Below are 18,345 nucleotides of genomic sequence, written 5' to 3'. Positions count from 1 at the left end.
GGCATTGCATGCTATGGTATTAGAAGGAGTACTAATTGGTAGCTGTTTAGTTAATCAGCGCTGTCTCTTTAAATTGCATCCTTAAAGGCATTTTAATGCATGCATTTAAAACATCCGTGCCTCTGCACATGAATTCAATCTCTATTTGATGCATGTTCAATGTGTAGGGCTTGGTCTTAAACATAGTATTAGTAATGCTATCCTTACATCCTTACCACATACTTTTCATCCTTGTGTTATATAGATTTTATTTTTTTTTACATAAATAGATACCTAATCACGACTTACTGGTATTCACCCACTCACTTAGTAGGCACTTTATACTATGCAGGGTTGTGGTAGATCCAGAGCATATCCTGGGAACACTGCGGGGGACAGGAATACTGTACACTCAAGCTAAAAGACCAGGCCATCACAGAACACACACATTTACAAAGCTGTTCGCATGTATACAAGCAACTTATCTTAAACAATCCACTTACTGGTAGGTTTTTTGGGGGTGGAAGAAAAATGGAGGACCCAGAGGAAACCCAGGTGATATGAGAAGAACTTCATAGAGTCGGCCAAGCTTTATGTGGTTCTTCCCCAAACTGTTACCACAAAGGAGGCACACACTTGTATAGGACGTCTTTGGATCTACTAGGAGACCCGAACCAGCATGACAATGCCCCTGTGCACAAAGCAAGCTCCATGAAGATATGCTTTACATGGGTTGGAGTGGAAGATCTCCTGCTATAGAGCTCTGACTTCAACCCTACTGAACACCTTTGGGATGTATTGGGCCATTGACTGCACCCCAGTCTTCACCTAAACAAGTATCTGACTTTACTAACACTCTTGTGGTGGAATGCACACAAATCTCCACAAGCACATTCAGAACATCTAGTAGAACATCTTCCCAGAATAGTGGAGGTTATTATAATAGCAAATGGTGACTAGAAGTGGAATGGATTGTTAAAAAACTTAATCTTCTAGCAAGGTGTTTACCGACCTCTCTTCATATAGTGTAGATAGATAGATAGATAGATAGATAGATAGATAGATAGATAGATAGATAGATAGATAGATAGATAGATAGATAGATAGATAGATAGATAGATAGATAGATAACTTCATTTCAGGTTTTCGTGTTTAAAAATGTTTCTGTACGTTCGCAAATATTTCAAGAGACATTGTAATTACAGCATTACAGAGAACCTGACTTCCTGCTGTGCCAATAATAATTCTTATTTCACTCTTTGCTTACTCCATCATATTAAAACCTTTACTGAGGTAGGAGATCAAGTTCCAGACAGTGTGTCCACTCGCCCCATTGTGCTAAAATATTGGAAGCGTGTTGCTTGTCAGTGAAGCTAGTCATCAGTTAGCCCACTCAAGGAGCAAAAGTGCTCAAAAGTCCCAAATTTGGTGAGAGACGTGTCTATGGTAACCAATGCTCTCTGATAAGGTATTGCTCCCACACAATATAACTTCTTTGAAAAATACTTCAAGTCTTCAACACATAAAGGTTTATGACAATCTTGTTGGTCAAGCCTATTCTTGAAAGCTCCCACTTTTTTATATCTGGTCCCAGGGACCACTGTCGTGATTACTCATTAATTTAACATTGTTTCTTTTTGGTCATTTTGTTTGTTTTTTGCGTTCAGAGATTTAAAGATGCTTGCATGTAGATTATTGTCACCTCTAGAGGCCACTAGTGGACAACTTGTGATAATGCGCCATTTTTAGTAACATGTCTGGCTACCGAAACTACATTTCTGTTCACCATCACTAAATGTTGTTTACCAGTAAAAAAACGGTCCTGAACCTGCTGTTTCTGGTGCAAATGGTCCTGTATATCCTCCTAGATAGAGGAAGGTTGAACAGTTTGTGACTGGGCTGGGGGTCCCTAATGATGTGTTCCCAGTGCAGACTCCTACTGTGGTAAAATCCAAAATTACAGGTAGTTGGGTTCTAGTGTTGCCTTGTGCAGCTTTTTTCCAGTCACAAATTGTGAAGCTGCCATACCACACTATGATGAAGTTAGTCAGGATGCTCTCAATGATGCAGCAGTAAAAGCTAAAAAAAAAACAAAAATTACTGAGGGACAGATTGTCTCTTTAGGCCTCCTAATAAATCTGTAGTATGATTTGTAGTAGTGTTGCATTATGAAGCCAGATCATGTGTAAATAAAATACAAACATCTCATGTATGGTCAACATTCTAATTAAAGCCATTTAATGTCTTAAAAAAAGACTGCCCCCTATAGAAAGAATATCAATTGTGCATTTAATTAAGGGGGAACAGCAGCTAAAAAAATTTTTATCAAGAAATAAAATATATTCATGCAAAGCGCAAGAAATTAGGAGAATTTTAAAGCGCAAGGTTAGGAGGCAACGCTCTCACCGCTGCGGCCCGGGTTCGATCCCCGGTCAGGAAACCAACCCCAGCCACTCTTAGTGCCGGTCCCAAGCACGGATAAATGGGAAGGGTTGCGTTAGGAAGGGCATCCAGCGTAAAAACATGTGCCAAATCAAACGTGCGGATGATCCGCTGTGATGACCCCTAACGGGAGAAGCCGAAAGAAATCTATCTCATGCAAAGAGAAAGAAAATGAAACAAAAACTATGTACGGTCTAAGTAAGGAATCCATTGGTGGATCTTGAAGCAATAAGCCACTCAAATTTAATTTCCTATCTCAAAGCCATGTGGACAACACCCACGCCTTTGGGTAAAGTGTGTCGCACTGATTATATTATATTATATAATATTATACTGTAAACACACCATGTTAATGTTATGTAGAATATTCAAATGTAATTGAATTTAAAACATGTTCCACAGTGCAGTGTGTTAAATAATAATAATAATCACAATTAAAATAACAAAAAAGTAAAAGAAACATGAATAAGTCAAATTATTATTATTTTCCGCAATTATTTATTATGTATGTACTAAAGTATTACAACCCGACACCCGCACGCACACACACACACACACACACACACCTGCTTCGAGATCTGGCGGATTATAGGAAACCAGATGTTGACAGGTATGGTGCAGCTGTGGCTACAGTAAAAGGAGACTTGTTGAATTGTATTCATTGGGATTCATTTTAGAGATTTAGATTCCTGCGTGTGACGCAGTTTCTCCATGATGCATTCTAAAGCCCTGGTGTCTTCTTGATGGTATGAAGGAGGTGGATTGATTAAGGTAGGACACCACTGAAGGTCTGGAGGTGTAAAACGCACGACCCGTGACTGCTTATTCGTTCTTATGGGCTACTGGAAGCCACGCCCCGTCCATGCTTTAAGCCCCGCCCCCTCTTCGCTCCGCTGTCAGCGCGTCGGGCGTTCCTGCGCCATGATGCTCCGCGCTGCCGCCGCCGCTGCGGCTCGGCTGTGGTGCGAACACCGGCCGGAGGCTTCGGGGGTGAAACGGGATTCACAATCAAGCATTTGACGTGGCAAAAAAAAAAAAAAGCGACGAACGTGTCGGCGTAAAAAAAAAAAAAAATTATATATATATAAATATACATATCATTTTTTTTTTCTTTAAAGGCGAAACGAGGGATTTATTCCTGTCTTTTTGGACGTGTGCGCGCGTCCGTGCTGTGCGCTGGCGCGCGCGTGTCAAGCCTTGCTGGCGCTCATCTACAGGAGATCGAAATGGGGCTTTTTCGGTTGTGCAGCGGATGAACACAACATCCACAACCATCATCATCATCATCATCTGGACTCTCTCGGACCTGTATATGACGGTGAGCACTGCTTTCCCTGCCTTTGCATGAATCAGACCCCCCCCCCCCCCCCAACACACACACACACACACACACACACACACACACACACACACACACACACACACACACACATTTTTTCCTCTTTTTTTATTTTTTTATTTTTTTACAAAATGGATGAATGCATGAATGAATGAATGAAGAAATAAATCCTGAACGATTTTTTTGTCATGTTGCATGAATCAGTATCTCTGCACAAAAAAAATGATTGGTTGCAAGGTGCACCCCCCCCCTTCTCTCTCTCTCTCTCTCTCTCTCTCTCTCTCTCTCTGTGTCTTGTCTTTCTGTATGCATGCCCGTATGCCACATTACATCATCATGAAATGATTCTTATGGATGACACAGTCCTCAGATCCTGGCCAACAGCAGATTTCCTCACTCTGTACATTATGTAACGCTGTGCGTCCTTGCATGCCAACACACACACACACACACACGCACACACACACTCACACACACACTCACACATACACCAAGATATATGCAAATGCACCCAAGGATTAAATATCCTTCCGAGTTAAACGAGTGTCCGGTTGGACCGGCGGTACTGTGGGTGTCTGAGAATCCGAGCAGCACTGGGATGAGAGATGCACGCCTCTTTTTCAGCTGAATGGATGACATCACCTCGCTCGGCTCTTCTGTCTAGGTGCGCACTCTCCTGCAGCACCTGCCCATTCCGTCTTCGGTGTTCGGGAAGACTAGGGTCCTAGGAGTTTGGGAATAGATTGACGTGACTACCTGCTTGCAAGCAAACCGACGATTCGACGTCCCCTGGGTCGCTGTAGGGGAGGCAGGAAGTAAGCAATGTTGCTGTGAGATACCTATTGTTAGGAAGGTAGGGGCGTGTGTGCGCGTGTGTGTGTATGTGTGTATGCACAGAGGATGGATGCTCGGATATATTGTGCACTATGGAATATTTAATGACATCCTGATGCATATATATATATATATATATATATATATATATATATATATATATATATATATATATATATATATATATATATATATTGGGTGTGCCCTTTTTTTCTCTTTCATTCAGAGAAAGGCGAATAAGGAGGGGTTAGAGGACACATGGTACAGTCATATGGGGGATCCCTAAGGATTCAAAGATCTGTGTGTAGCTTCTTATGGCACCTGAGGGATTTTTTCTTGCAGCACACACTCACACACACACACACACACTCTCGAATAGAACGAGATTATAATCTAAGAGTAGCGTGATTACTACCTGCCACAATTTGCTGTTAGGCACACAGGGTCGTACCAGGACAGATTAAAATAGTAATCAGTTATTGCAACACTACTGCTACACAGTGCCCAGTATTAATCGCATTAGCGATTAGATTTGGGGTTGCAAAGGTCCAGCAAATATTTGGTCCAATTCCGGAAACCTTCCATGGGAACTTTATCTGGGGAAATTTGGACAGGTTGGAAACTTGTCAGGAATTAATTAGAAATGTATATAAACCGTATCATATACAAACATAAATATAGAAACATGTAATTTATGTAATTTGACATGAATACTCGCCAAGATGGACATTTATCTGACGTTATTTTGATTCACGAAATGGTGTGTGTTATGGATGAATGCACAGTGGGGGGGGTGTGGCCTCTTTAGCCCCGCAGTAAGTGTGCAATTCTGCTATAAATTCCCATGTCAAATTTCCAGTCTTGAATATTTTCCTGGAATTTTGCAACCCTACGCAGGTTTCCCTTTTCTTTGGTGCTGCTCGATTCGGAACACTCGGAATAGCGGGAAAGTTCACCACCAGGATGTTGAAGGCACAAAATTTGTGACGAGAGAAACCGAACAATTTTGTCAGCACTGGATAGTTCAAATATGTAAGAAATCCAAGATGGCTGCCTGTTTGTAGTGAGACCTTTAACAACGTTTGTTTTTTTCTTTTTCATACATATATTTATATAGAGAGAAATTCTGGAATACAATTTGGCATCGCCTTATTGGTAGGAGATCCCTTCATGGCTCCTGAAAGGTCACCCAGTGTGACCTCCTGTTGTTTTATTTAGAAGAGCTCCATAGAAGAGTTGCCTGTAACAGGAAACGATATGCCAAAGGAACAGAATGCGGTATTGACACGCTTTAATTAGGCCTGTCACAATATTTTGCAGTAATCGCCCAGCCTTTTTTGTCCTGGGGTTCAGTGTTTCAGTACAAAACCACATGTTTACTTGTTCCTGTCATTGCAGTCTTTGGATTTTTGCATGGGCTTCATGACGCATTATTCCTCTTAATGCTCTGTTCCCGCGCCAATCCTGCGAACATGACTTTTGGATGGAGTAGTAGAATGGCAAGTATGAAGAGCTAGCTTTTTAAAGAATGCTAGATCCATTAAAAAATGTAGCATCTATACAGCTTGCAGGAGGCAGTAGTGTGGGTATTGAAGGGTCAGTGAGGGTGTTGCAAAGGGTAGTGTGGGTAGTGCAGGAGGTTGTGGGTAGTGCAGGAGGTTGTGAGGGTGTTGTAGGGTATGGTGAGGGTCTTGCATGGGGTAATTAGAGTATTCCAGGGGGTACTGTTGTGAGGGTGTTGCAGGGGACAGTGAGGCTATTGTAGGGTGTAGTGTGGGATTTGCAGGGGGTAGTAAAGGTGCTGCAGGGGGCAGTGTGGGTGTTGCAGCGGTTAGTGAGGGTATTTAAGGGTTAGTGATGGTGTTGCAGGGGGTAGTGTGGGCATTGCAGGAGGTACTGTAGTGTGGGTACTAAAGTTAGGGTAGTGCAGGGGGTAGTGTGGGTATTAAAGGGTAAGTGATTGTGTTGCAGGAGATAGTGAGGGTATTGCAGCGGGTAGTAGGGTTGTTGCAGGGCGGTATTAAGGGTGTTGCAGGGGGTACTGTAGTGTGGGTAATGAAGTTAGGGTAGTGTACGGGGGTAGTGTGGGTATCGAAGTAAGGGTAGTAAGGGGGAAGTGTGGGTATTGAAAGGTTAGTGATTGTGTTGCAGGCGATAGTGAGGGTATTGCATGGGGTAGTGCAGCGGGTAGTAGGGTTGTTGCAGGGCGGTATTGAGGGTGTCGCAGGGGATGGTATGGTTGTTGCAGAGAGTGGTGAGGGTGTTGCAGGGGTTAGTAAGGGGTAATAATGCAACGGTAGGGAGGATAGTGTTGGCATTTTGGGTGTAATGAGGGATTTGTGAGGATTGTAATGGTATTGTAGCAGTTGAGAGGACAGTGAAGGTGCAGTGCCGTATTGCAGGGGGCTGAAAAGATATTATGGGTATTACAGGGGTAGTGAGTATATGGTAGGGTTAGTGTTGGTATTGCAGATGTATGGAGTGTAGTAATATTATGGGAATTGCACAGTAGAAGGCTATGGCAGCGGTAGGTAGGACACTGTAGCAGTAAAGAGGCCAATGCAGGTGTAGTCTGGGTAATGCAGTGCTTGCAAGGGGACTGTAGGTGTAGTGAAGCTTATGCAGGTCTAAGATGGGTATTGAATAGGTAGTGAGGGTACTGCAAAGTTGCATGGTTAGTTGGGGATAATGGACAGGTACTAAGTGCATTAGAGCCAGAGCAAAATAAATTTGAAGTGTCCATGTCACTAATTTAGTTGTGTTTTTTTGGCACATGCCTAGTTATGATCTGAAACATTGCTTCCATGACATAAGCCTGGAAATCAAACCACCTTCAGTGTAATTCCAGTATTTCGAAACAGCTCTGTTTTTGTGCTGGGTTTTCTGAATCTAAATGACAGTTTCATACCAATTATTACTGCTTATATTTTAATTTTTCTAATTACAAGGTTGCAATAGCATGAGATTCAGCTTAAACAGCTATAGCGATGAATAGTACATGTGATCTAGATATCTGATCTTTCTCCTGAAAACTGCTTAAAGAAAAGCTCGTCATCTTGTCGACACTGTTATCCCAGCTTTGAAAGAGCCTCTGGTAAGTTATTTCTGGACAGGTTAAGAACACACTTCTGACCCCGGCCGACCTTTGCTCGTTGCGTGCGTGCTGGGAATATATCAAATCCACGTTCTCAGAAGGAGATTTGTGCACAGACGTGTCTAACCTCATTCGTTTTCTTGATGATTCTTGGAAAATTCCTGGAAGCGTCCTTGACAAAGGGGTTTCTTCGTGGGTAGTTTTATGGATAGTTCACGGTCAAAATTTTTTTTAAAGGATTATACTTGTAATATAATTTAAACTGGAAAACCTACAGAGTTTTTTACTAAATTAACAAGCACAAGATCCATTTAGGATTCGAGATTCAAACATAAAATTAGTAACTTTTACCACAGATATGCGAAAATTGTATTTATTTAATTATAGTTATATAGTTATAATACAATTATAGTTTTAATGTATATATATATATATATATATATATATATATATATATATATATATATATATATATATATATATATATATATATATATTTATCTGAATATAAATAGTTATATATAGTTATAATTAAATGTCATTTACTAAAACATAAGATATTGCTAATGCACAGTGACAACATTTGACGTCACCTTTCATGTTTTTGTCCTGCATTTTCTGTAATTTTCTCTCATATTTGGTATCGCAATGAACACTAACTGTTGAACTTCTGCCATCACATTCACTGCTGTAGAGCTTCTTTTCGGGGTTAGGATGCAGTCCTGAGGATCCCTGTGCATACAAATGAGGGCTGCTGAGATTTTTTCGAATGTTCAGGGACCTAGTAAACCGAGCTCCTGTGTCTCTAAACGTCATCGCAAAGGGTTCTGTAATTTTATCGGTAATGCCTTGCTTTCTTTTGTCTGCGATTGGCCTTACGAACGCGAGTGTACTCTTTGTCGGTCATAAATCCAGTGGTTACTATTTCTGGAGAGGAACCCATTATGTAATGATTATTAAGCTGTTAAACCTAAATGGCTTTGGGTTTTGATGCAAAAATTCCCACTTATACAAACTGATAGAAATAACAGTGCACTTGCTTGATTTAAGTATTAATGCCTGCATTGTAGAACCTCAACATACTGTATATTTCAGCTAACTAAATTCTCACCATGTAAAACACTATGGCACTGCGGAGTATCAGCGGGTTGTGCAAGCTAATTAACTACAGGTTGGGTACTCACATGATGAGAAATTCCTGTGTATGAAAACATACTTGGTTTGATGATTTGAGCTGCTTTGCCGTAATGGAGTGAAGCTTTACACCAAAAAACCCCGTTCCATCAACTGTGAAACATGGTGGTGGTAGCATCATCTGAGGTGTTCTGCTCTAAAATGGACTGGCGAACAGAAAACAGATTCGAACATTAGTAGGAATGGATAGTAACACGAGTAACAAGACATCAGCTTGAAAATTTACAATCTGGTCACAACTGGATCTTTCAGAAGCTGAAGGACAAATATCACAAGCATACATTAACCGGTAAAGTGGTTGTATCGGAATGGCTGTTACAAAACCCTGACCTGAATTTGACCAAAAATGTATTAAGACATGCTTTTTCAGTTCAGTTCACAGAGAGGCCCACAATGCTGACCGAATTAACCAAATACTAACAGAGTGTATCCAAGTTAGACCTTCTAAAAACCCAATAAAATTAACCCAAGAATTAAATCAGCCTTTCAGTGTTTTACCTCTTTTGGAAATAAAGGAATCCCATGATTGACAAGAAATGTGTGGTATTGTATGGAGAAAAGTTTGGATACGTAGGTGTCTGTAAACTTTTGCCATCTACTCTCGGCGGCTAAATGGCATTTAGCCTACCTACCTAGCTAGCTAATTACAAACACACATACAGTATATGTGAGTCAGCACTCACATATGCGTTAACAATGTGGTATTGATGCCAAAAGGGTGACTCAAGCAATTATCATGTCATTATATAAGACTGGAGCGTTTCTGATTCCTTGTGACGGATTAGAAAAAAAAATACATTCAATATAATTGAATTTTATTTGTATGGAGATTTTAAGACTGAATATTGGTCCCAAAGCAGGTTATAGAACGTGACTATATATTTAGCACCTTAAATTAGTCCCAACAAGTTTATCCCTAGTGAGGGAGCCAGTGGCGACAGGGGCAAAGAAAAACTCTTGAGATGAGAATTAAAAGGAAACCTCTCTTCATCAGGATGACCACGAATGTCCACCTTTGCAGACCTAAACCAGTATAGAAAGCTGTTTATATTAATTGCAATTCCAAATCTATTCTCATGGTTCTTGAGTGGCTAAGGAAAAATTCTCTGAGATGGCATGAGGAACAAACCTTGAGAGGAACCGGACTCAAAAGGCGGACTCATCTTCAGCAAAGAACCAGGCAGGTCCCAAGAGCCGAAGGGGATTGTTGGTACCTCAGAAGCTTGTCAGAGAGGGAAAATACATACCTCAGAAACTTATAAATAATTCCTTTTTGTTCTGTTGAAAAGATTAATGCATAAATATCGCAAATTATTATTATTTATTACATTTATTACAAATTATTATTTATTAATTACATAAATCTTCGATTCCATTTAATCCATTAAATCCAACTATGCACCTTGTTAGTTTATTTATTTAGAATTGTTATATATTTAAATTATTTATTGTAGAAAAACAAAGTCTTTACATTTGGAAATTGTATTTTTCTTTCTGTTATAATTATTTTTGTTTTAGTATAATTCAAAAACGAAACGACCGGGTTATCTTAAACAGGTGCCTGCTTGCGAAATACAGTAGGGTGTGAAAAGTTTATAATAACTTATAATACTGTATAACTGCATACAGTAAATAACTACAAATACAGAAAATCAGAATATTGCTGATGTCAGTAGAAAAGAAATCATGTCAAGTTTATTTCCATAGCATGCTTCACAACAGACATTGTCTCAAAGCAGCTTTACAGAATTTAACAGTTAAGGTGATGAGCAGCCGTGGCGACTGTGACGAGGAAAAACTCCCTTGGATGTTATAAGGAGGAAACCTTAAAAGGAACCAGACTCAATAGCGGAACCCATCCTCATTTGGGTGATATCAAGAGTGTGATTATGAAATGAAGATGAAATGAAGAAAAGAAATGGTCTGGGATGCTCAATGTGTTCCGGAGAGGTTTATAACCCACATATGCTTCCATGTAGAAACTACAGAAAACTAAGGGTTTTCAGAGAAACCGAGTGATGCAGTGCTCTGCGAGAGCGCGTAGGTTGATGCCATGGCTCATCTCTGTTTCTTCCCGCAGTGATAGTTTCAGCTTCGTCATAAAGAATGGTGGAAATACGGTGTGGGGCTTGAATACATGTCTGACTCAGAAATACACAAGAAGGAAGTAGAAAATTGTGCGTAAAGCCTGATGAACTACAGGACTGTGGTAATCTTAGAGCATATTGAGGCTTAAAACCTTTTTTTTAATATGCTGTTACAGTCCAATAATCAGCGACAAGTATGTGTGACGTGGCCTGACCCGAAGGCGAATTACCATTAGGGCTATGATATTGACTATTTTCCAGAACCCAAAGGGATTTATTCTTTTCATTTTTATGCAACATCACTGAATATAAACGACCGGAGTGTCCTTAGCGTAATTGCGATTACGGAAATTGGATTTTGGATTTCTATCAATACAGACACATGAAGACACATGAAAAAGCATACAATGTGTCAGAAAACAGCATAATAATCATGGAGGAAAGCGCTATCTACCCTCTACTACATATTTGAGCTGACAAACGCCCGTGATTCGCTATTAGAATTTGACCGATTGTTAATTGCTGGAACTACCTGTGAAAATCCATATCGATAGTTTTTCCGGGTTGCGTTATATACGACGAGAGCGGCCTCTACAGGCGAATCACTGATGACGTGCTGTCTATTGAAGTGTCTTTTTTTTTATTTTGGATGCAACTGCGTTTCTTTTTGTTTCACTTTCAATGCATGTCACTAGTGTCACTCCGATTGACAGGGAAGTTTTGTGCTTTTGGTTTACATTGTAATATATTATTATGTAATATATTATAACCGCCTTCCCGTGGGCTCACCACCTGCAGGAGGGAACGTAAGGGACGGTGCTGTGAGGATTGGGCAGCAGTCGAAGGCGGGGGTCTGCTTAGAATTACAGATTACAGATAAGCGGGAGAAAATGAATGAATGAATGATATTATAACCGAAAATTTGTGGACACCTGACCATAAGATTTGTGAATGATTTCTTTTTGAACATCCAATTCAACATTTAGTCCCCATTTGCCATTAGAATAAGCTCCAGTCTTTTGGAAGATAGACTAGATTTTAAAGTCAGGTTCAGTCAGCGTTCCAATTCAGCATGTTCAATAGAGTTGGAGCTCTATAGCAGGAGATCTTTCACTCCAAACCATATAAAGCATATGAACATGGTGCTGGCTTTGTGGCATGTTCGAGTCTCCAAGTTAATTTTCATGGGAAATTTCATTCGACTTTGTGGTAAATGATTGGGGACCAACTATGTTCCATTGTGTATCCAGGGCGTATGTTGTCTCGTACGCACTCATGGAGGTTGTGTATGTCTTTGGCAGACGGTGCGGGGACAGTAATGACAGCACGCTTCCGGTTGCCTGCTGGCCGAAGCTCCGATGAGGGAGAGTCTGAAGTGGTACGAGACAGACCGAGCTCACAGGTGGTGTGTAACGTTTTGCTGCTGGACAACACGGTGCAAGAATTCAGAGTTAACGTAAGTCAACGAGCACACACACACACACAGACACACACACACACACACACACACACACACACACACACACACACACACACACACACACACACACACAGAGATATCAGCAAAATCCTGCCAGATTCTCATATGTCTGGTCTCCTCCAAAAGTATTGGAACAACAAGTCTTTAGTTTTTTTGCTATACACCGATGATGAGATTAACGTTTGAGATAAGATGAATATAAGACAAAAGATCTCATGTTCGTTTGTTTGTTTATTTATTTAGTTTAAATCCGCTGCCACACGATTGGTTCATTTGGACACCTGCATAAATTAGCTGATAACAATATCCCCTTTATGTTATTCAATACAGCTCGTCCCACTGCCATTATGGTCTCACACACACACACACACACAGAGCAGATTTTTTTTTTTTTTACCCTTGTGTCCTATTAGCAAACGGAGCAAAAACCCCCCCACCCCAACCCACCATTGTGGTCAGTGAGCCAAAGTGCACACATTAGCATACATTAGAATAAATTAATGTAGATTAGTATGCATTGTAGCTTTTTCGTGTCTCACTCCACTCGCATCTCGAACTTGCAAAAACTTTCAGCGGCTGCTGCATTGACTAAAAAAGAATTTGTACTTTTTTTGTCCTCTGCAGAAGCAGGATCAGGGTCAGGTCTTACTGGCTGCAGTGTTTAAACATCTGGAACTCACAGAGCAAGACTATTTCGGACTGCAGGTCACCGAAGACTCCTCGGACAGCCAGGCAAGCTGTAGAAAACACACACACACACACACACACACACACACACACACACACACACAGACACATGCAATTTTAAAAAGTTGTTCACACACAAACGGATAAATGAATTGTGGCAGAAAAAAACAAACAAAAAGTTTGTTGAATGGAAAAAAAGGGTAGATATGATAATAAATTTAGAGACACCAAAAGGATTGAATTCTGAGGGTGAATTCTGTCACAGACATCCATGCTTTCTAAATGGGAGATTTGTCAGCCCCTGGAGCACAGAGGGTTAAGGGCCTTGTTTAAGGGCCCCAAGAATGGTTTTGCGAAACTGGGGCTCCAAACTCACTCAACATCATTCGTTTCTAATTACAGTGACATTTTCTTGCATTTTTTACCACAAGATTGCGGTATTGAGGACAGGAGAGTCCCAACCACTTTCACCAGCTCTGTGGAAATGCCTCCTCGTGATCCCAAAACCACTCTTTCACAGACAATCTTGGCATCGTCATCTTGGAAAATCCCTTGGCGCATTTTATTGCCGCATTTTATTGTTGCTGAGCTGAAATACGGCCACCTGAAGCAACCCCAGATCTTAACAGGGCCTCCAGAGGCTTGTACAGTAGAATAGGATAAATCTGGTCATATCAGAGCACATGTTTTTTTTTCCATTGCTTGAAAGTCTAAGCTTTATGGCTTTATTTTTTTCTTGCAATCTGAAGTCATCCCCCCCTCCCCCACTAGACTGAGTAACAAGTTGCATGTTTGTGGCCATACAGCTGTTTAGTTCCAGTTCTGTAAATTCTTCTCATTGTGTGTGGGGAAATGCTTTTGGTTTCGCTATTAAGCATCGCCGAGCATCAAGTTCTACTGTCAAATCGAAAACATTCGAAATCGAAGTTGACAGTTCCATCTTTTTCAAAACATCTTTTCCTGAGTGGTTGTTTTATAAAAAATAAGAAGCCAGTTGTTTGTTGCCAGGTAAAACATTAATCCCTGCATTCGTTTGCATTTACAGCATTTGGCAGACGCCCTTATACAGAGCCTTGCTCAGGGGCCCAGAAGTGGCAGCTTGGTGTGGCTGGGATTTGAACTCACAACCTTCAAAGCCAAAGTCCAATACCATAATAACTAAGCCACCACCTCCTCTAAGGTGTATTTAATTTATACAACTATGAAGGGAATAGGTCTTGCTCAGGCGCCCCAGCATTTGGGGCTTGGTGATGCTAGGATTCAATCTCATGACCTTCTGATCAGAGATCTAGCCTTAAACAAAAAAAACGTTTGGTTGGTGTTGCTGTGATTTATTCCCGGCTGTGAAAGTCCAACTATAGCAAAATGATATATGGACAAAATGATCGGGACACCTGACTTGTTCAGCCTTATATAGTTCTTCCACAAACTCTTACTATAAAGTAGTAGGTCTCTTCACTTGAACTAGAAGAGCCAAACCTGTTCCAGCATGACAATACCTCTTTGCACAAAGCCAGCTCAGTGAGGAATATGCTTTACATGGGGTTGGAGTAAAAGATCCCCTGCTATACAACTCTGACCTCATTCTTATTGAACGTGATCAATGTGAACGCTGACTGCACCCCAGGCCTCCTCACCTCACCTACAACAGTATCTGACTTTACTAAAAACCCTTGTGGATGAATGAGCACAAATCTCCACAAGCTCACTCCAACATCTAGTGGAACACCTTCCCAGAAGAGTGGATTTTATTCCAACAGCATTTGGGGACTCAATTGTGTTAAAAATAAGTTTGAGACATGGATAAATGAAAGGACAGATAGATCTACACATACACACACACACACACACACACACACACACACACACACACACACACACACACACACACACACACACACACATTGACCACTCGTAGTCCTGGGTCACTGGTTTGTTAAATGTTATTTAGGAGCGATAAATGTTTTACTTCGTATTTCACACACTGCTCAACCGTAAGAAATGATTTATTTATTCATTCTTGTTGCTGATTTGCGATTCCCAGCAAAAAAAAAAAAAAAACCCTCTGTTATAACAACTTCCTTTTGTTGTATTGTTTCTAGAGGTGGCTGGATCCCAGCAAACCCATAAGGAAACAGCTGAAAAGTAGGTGAAAGTTCTTTTTCATTCGTTAAATCCTTTGTTGGATTTAAAGAAGTCTCACACACATCTTTCAAGATAAAACTTGAAACAAAAAAAAGTTGAAAAAGAGAAATCCTTTAATGTGATCTACTAACCAACAAAATTCAATTGAAAAATCTATATATATATATATATATATATATATATATATATATATATATATATATATATTAGGGGTATAGCGGTACACGTATCTGTTTCGGGACACGTGCATCGAATGCAAGCCTTTTCAGGTGCGGAACATAGTTAAAATCCGAGTTACCTCACGAAGTTTGTTTAGTCTCCGTCTCGCATTTTGGCTACAATGTCACTGTTGTTGTTTTTTTATTATTATTTATTATTGAACTTGAAACCATACACAACAATGCCAGGTGTATAATGATAAATAATAAATAAATAAAAGAAACAAGAGTTAGCACAGTGTCACTGTGGCTATTGTATCGCATTGTAAAACTCGGATTTTGTGCGAAATTTTTGTTTCAAGAATTTCTCTTAAAAGGAAAAAATCCTGACCATTCCGCATATGGAGGGTATGAATAAATAAAATATAGAAGGAATGGAGACATTTATTAAAGTATGCTGTAATAAGTAGAAGTTGTATCAGAACATCTGTATTACCCACATGGGGTTTAACAAATATAATACATTTTTTCCATTCATTTTATTTTATTTAATCAATTAAATGTATTACTCCATTTAATCAATATTATAGTGTATTGAGTTAATTAAAAAAAAAAATTATTTAATGTTAGTATATATTATTTTTGATAAAATATAGAAATCAGGCATTGTATTGAACAATTTTTCAAAAACGTTAACTGTTGATGTACACAAATGCTAATAATAAACTGCGTTAATAAAAAAAATAAACCAAGCTATTTTATATTTCGCATTTATTCCCCCCAACCTTAGCGAAGTTTTACCGAACCGTGAATTAAAAACAGAGGTACGTCCTGATCTGTGAATTTTGTGTACCGTTACATCGCATATATATATATATTGTTTCCAAATATATGATTGGTTGCTTACTCGACTAAAAATGGGCCAAATAAATTATTCATTAATGTAACCTGCAGTCGTGGACTTTTATCTCCGTTGAAAGCTTTTAAATTGTATATAATCCCCATAATTTCCTAGAGGAATTTCACTGTTTCTTTTTTTTCTCTCCCCAGTAGGAGTTAACAATATAAGTTTTCGGGTGAAGTTTTTCGTAAGTGATCCGAGCAAACTTCAAGAGGAGTACACAAGGTGCCACTTTTTAATCTCATGAAATTCAAAACTTGCCAAGTTCTCCAAAGCTCAAATTTTATTATGCTTCAAATTTTTTATGTATTCTATTTTTATTTCCAGGTACCTGTACTTTTTGCAGTTGAAGCAGGACATCCAGAGTGGAAAGTAAGTAGAATTGTGAATTTCCTTACAAACGAAATAATCGTTTGAGTGATAGGAAGGCTGAGATTTCAGAGATTTGATCAGAGGCCGATAAAATCTCCTTCAACCAGCTAATCTCTAAATAATCCTATATAATCCTTAAAAAACGACACTCAATAAAACCCCTACAAGCGACCCCATAGTGCTGCTGATAGAATCAGTTGTTAGTAATTCAAGATTCCTACTGTTTCTTTTAAAATAAAAACTATACATTTTAATTAATACTAATGAAAGAAAGAAAAATTTAAATTTTTCCTATATAGTACGTGTTAAATGTTTGCAATCGTTTGCAATTCCTTTTGTTTAATGCAAAATAATATATATAACACAAAAATCTGACGGTAAATGACTGGAAATTTGACCATACAAATTTGACATTTTGGCTCTAACAGAAGAACTTGTGTAAGACGGAGAACAGGGGAGATGATGTTAGCAGACCCCTCAACCCCACAGTCAAACATGGAGGTGGAAGCTTGACAATGGTTTGGGGTTGTTTCAGAGCAGGGAAGGTTGGAGACTTATTTCGGAATGTAAAAGGAAAACTAAACCAACATGGCCACCAATTCATATTTCCCCACCATGCAATTCCATCTGGACTGCAGCTCATTGGAACGCCGTTCAAGACGATGAGTCAAAGCCCAGTCACCGCACATAAATCCGATTGAACTGCTCTGGGGTGATCTGGATCGCAAGAAAAAATGGGGGGTTTTCATGGTGTGGTCTTTCTTTGTAGCCATGGTGACAATTCTATAGTCAAAAATTCGTCCCAGAATATTATGGAATTCGAAATGATCTAAGTGGAGACGTGTGTGTACATCATACAGCTGTTAATTGATCGTGAATACGATGTGACACGTGTCCTCTTGGTGCTTTTAGGTTACCGTGTCCCCAGAATGCAGCGGCAGTCTTGGCCTCTTATGCAGTTCAGGGTGAGTAATCATTTTATCTGAGGAGCTTTAAAACCTCAGCCTTGAACTCCTCCTAAGATCCAAAGCCGGTCTAAGTGAAATAATGAACAAACAGTTCGGATTGTCAAAGCTTTTTTTTCCCCTCATAAACATTGTCTGCAAATTTACATTGCAAAACTGAACGTAACACAATGGTGGAAATCGTGGAAAAAAAAATCGATGGTTATGAGGGACGGCTCGAACGCTTAAGCCTTAAAATCTGGCGTTTTGCCCAGCGCTCCACTTTTACACGGCCACTAGCAAATTGGAAGCGCCGTTCGAGAATTTTAAGAGTGCGAAAGGAGCCATTGTGCTCTTTTTTTTTCTTTCCTTCCCTCTTCTTCTTTTCACACGCACACACTCGTTCACAATGTGCGCTCTGTGTTGCAGCCGAGTTGGGGGACCACAGCCAATCGGAGCAGTCGGCGGACTACCTTTCCGAGTACAGCTTCATCCCGAATCCGCCGGAGGATTTCGAGAAGGAGGTCGCCAAACTGCACCAGCAGCACACGTAAGCCACAAGGAACGAGTCTGGACGACAGCAAGTTCTCGATATCTAATTCTGTAAAAGACAACGTGATTGGACTAAATGGGGGTGTTTGGGGCTGGGAGGAGGAAGCAGCTGAGTACACACAAACACACACACAGGC

At 40.0% G+C, this 18,345-nt stretch overlaps 1 protein-coding gene across 6 annotated transcripts in view; it reads left to right on the top strand.

Annotated features, from left to right (window-relative positions):
- Positions 1-18,345, top strand: part of ptpn4b (protein tyrosine phosphatase non-receptor type 4b) — a 36,158-nt gene continuing 17,813 nt past the window's right edge. For 2 of the 6 annotated variants that reach the window (XM_083550670.1, XM_083550668.1), the window contains exons 1-8: positions 4,086-4,613; positions 12,271-12,425; positions 13,074-13,181; positions 15,239-15,281; positions 16,493-16,565; positions 16,668-16,712; positions 17,625-17,677; positions 18,086-18,206. In XM_083550670.1, coding sequence (XP_083406796.1) covers positions 12,288-12,425; positions 13,074-13,181; positions 15,239-15,281; positions 16,493-16,565; positions 16,668-16,712; positions 17,625-17,677; positions 18,086-18,206 — 581 coding nt within the window. In that variant the 5' untranslated portion in view covers positions 4,086-4,613; positions 12,271-12,287. Of the gene's footprint in view, positions 1,007-1,058; positions 1,799-1,847; positions 1,957-2,415; positions 3,740-4,083; positions 4,614-12,270; positions 12,426-13,073; positions 13,182-15,238; positions 15,282-16,489; positions 16,566-16,667; positions 16,713-17,624; positions 17,678-18,085; positions 18,207-18,345 lie in introns of those variants that run through there. The other 4 variants (XM_083550667.1, XM_083550665.1, XM_083550669.1 and 1 more) reach the window with 4 other exon arrangements.

Source organism: Silurus aristotelis, assembly GCF_946808225.1.
Source record: "Silurus aristotelis genome assembly, chromosome: 9".
In the NCBI taxonomy this organism is placed as follows: domain Eukaryota; kingdom Metazoa; phylum Chordata; class Actinopteri; order Siluriformes; family Siluridae; genus Silurus; species Silurus aristotelis.
This window is presented reverse-complemented; position numbering and strand designations above follow the sequence as displayed.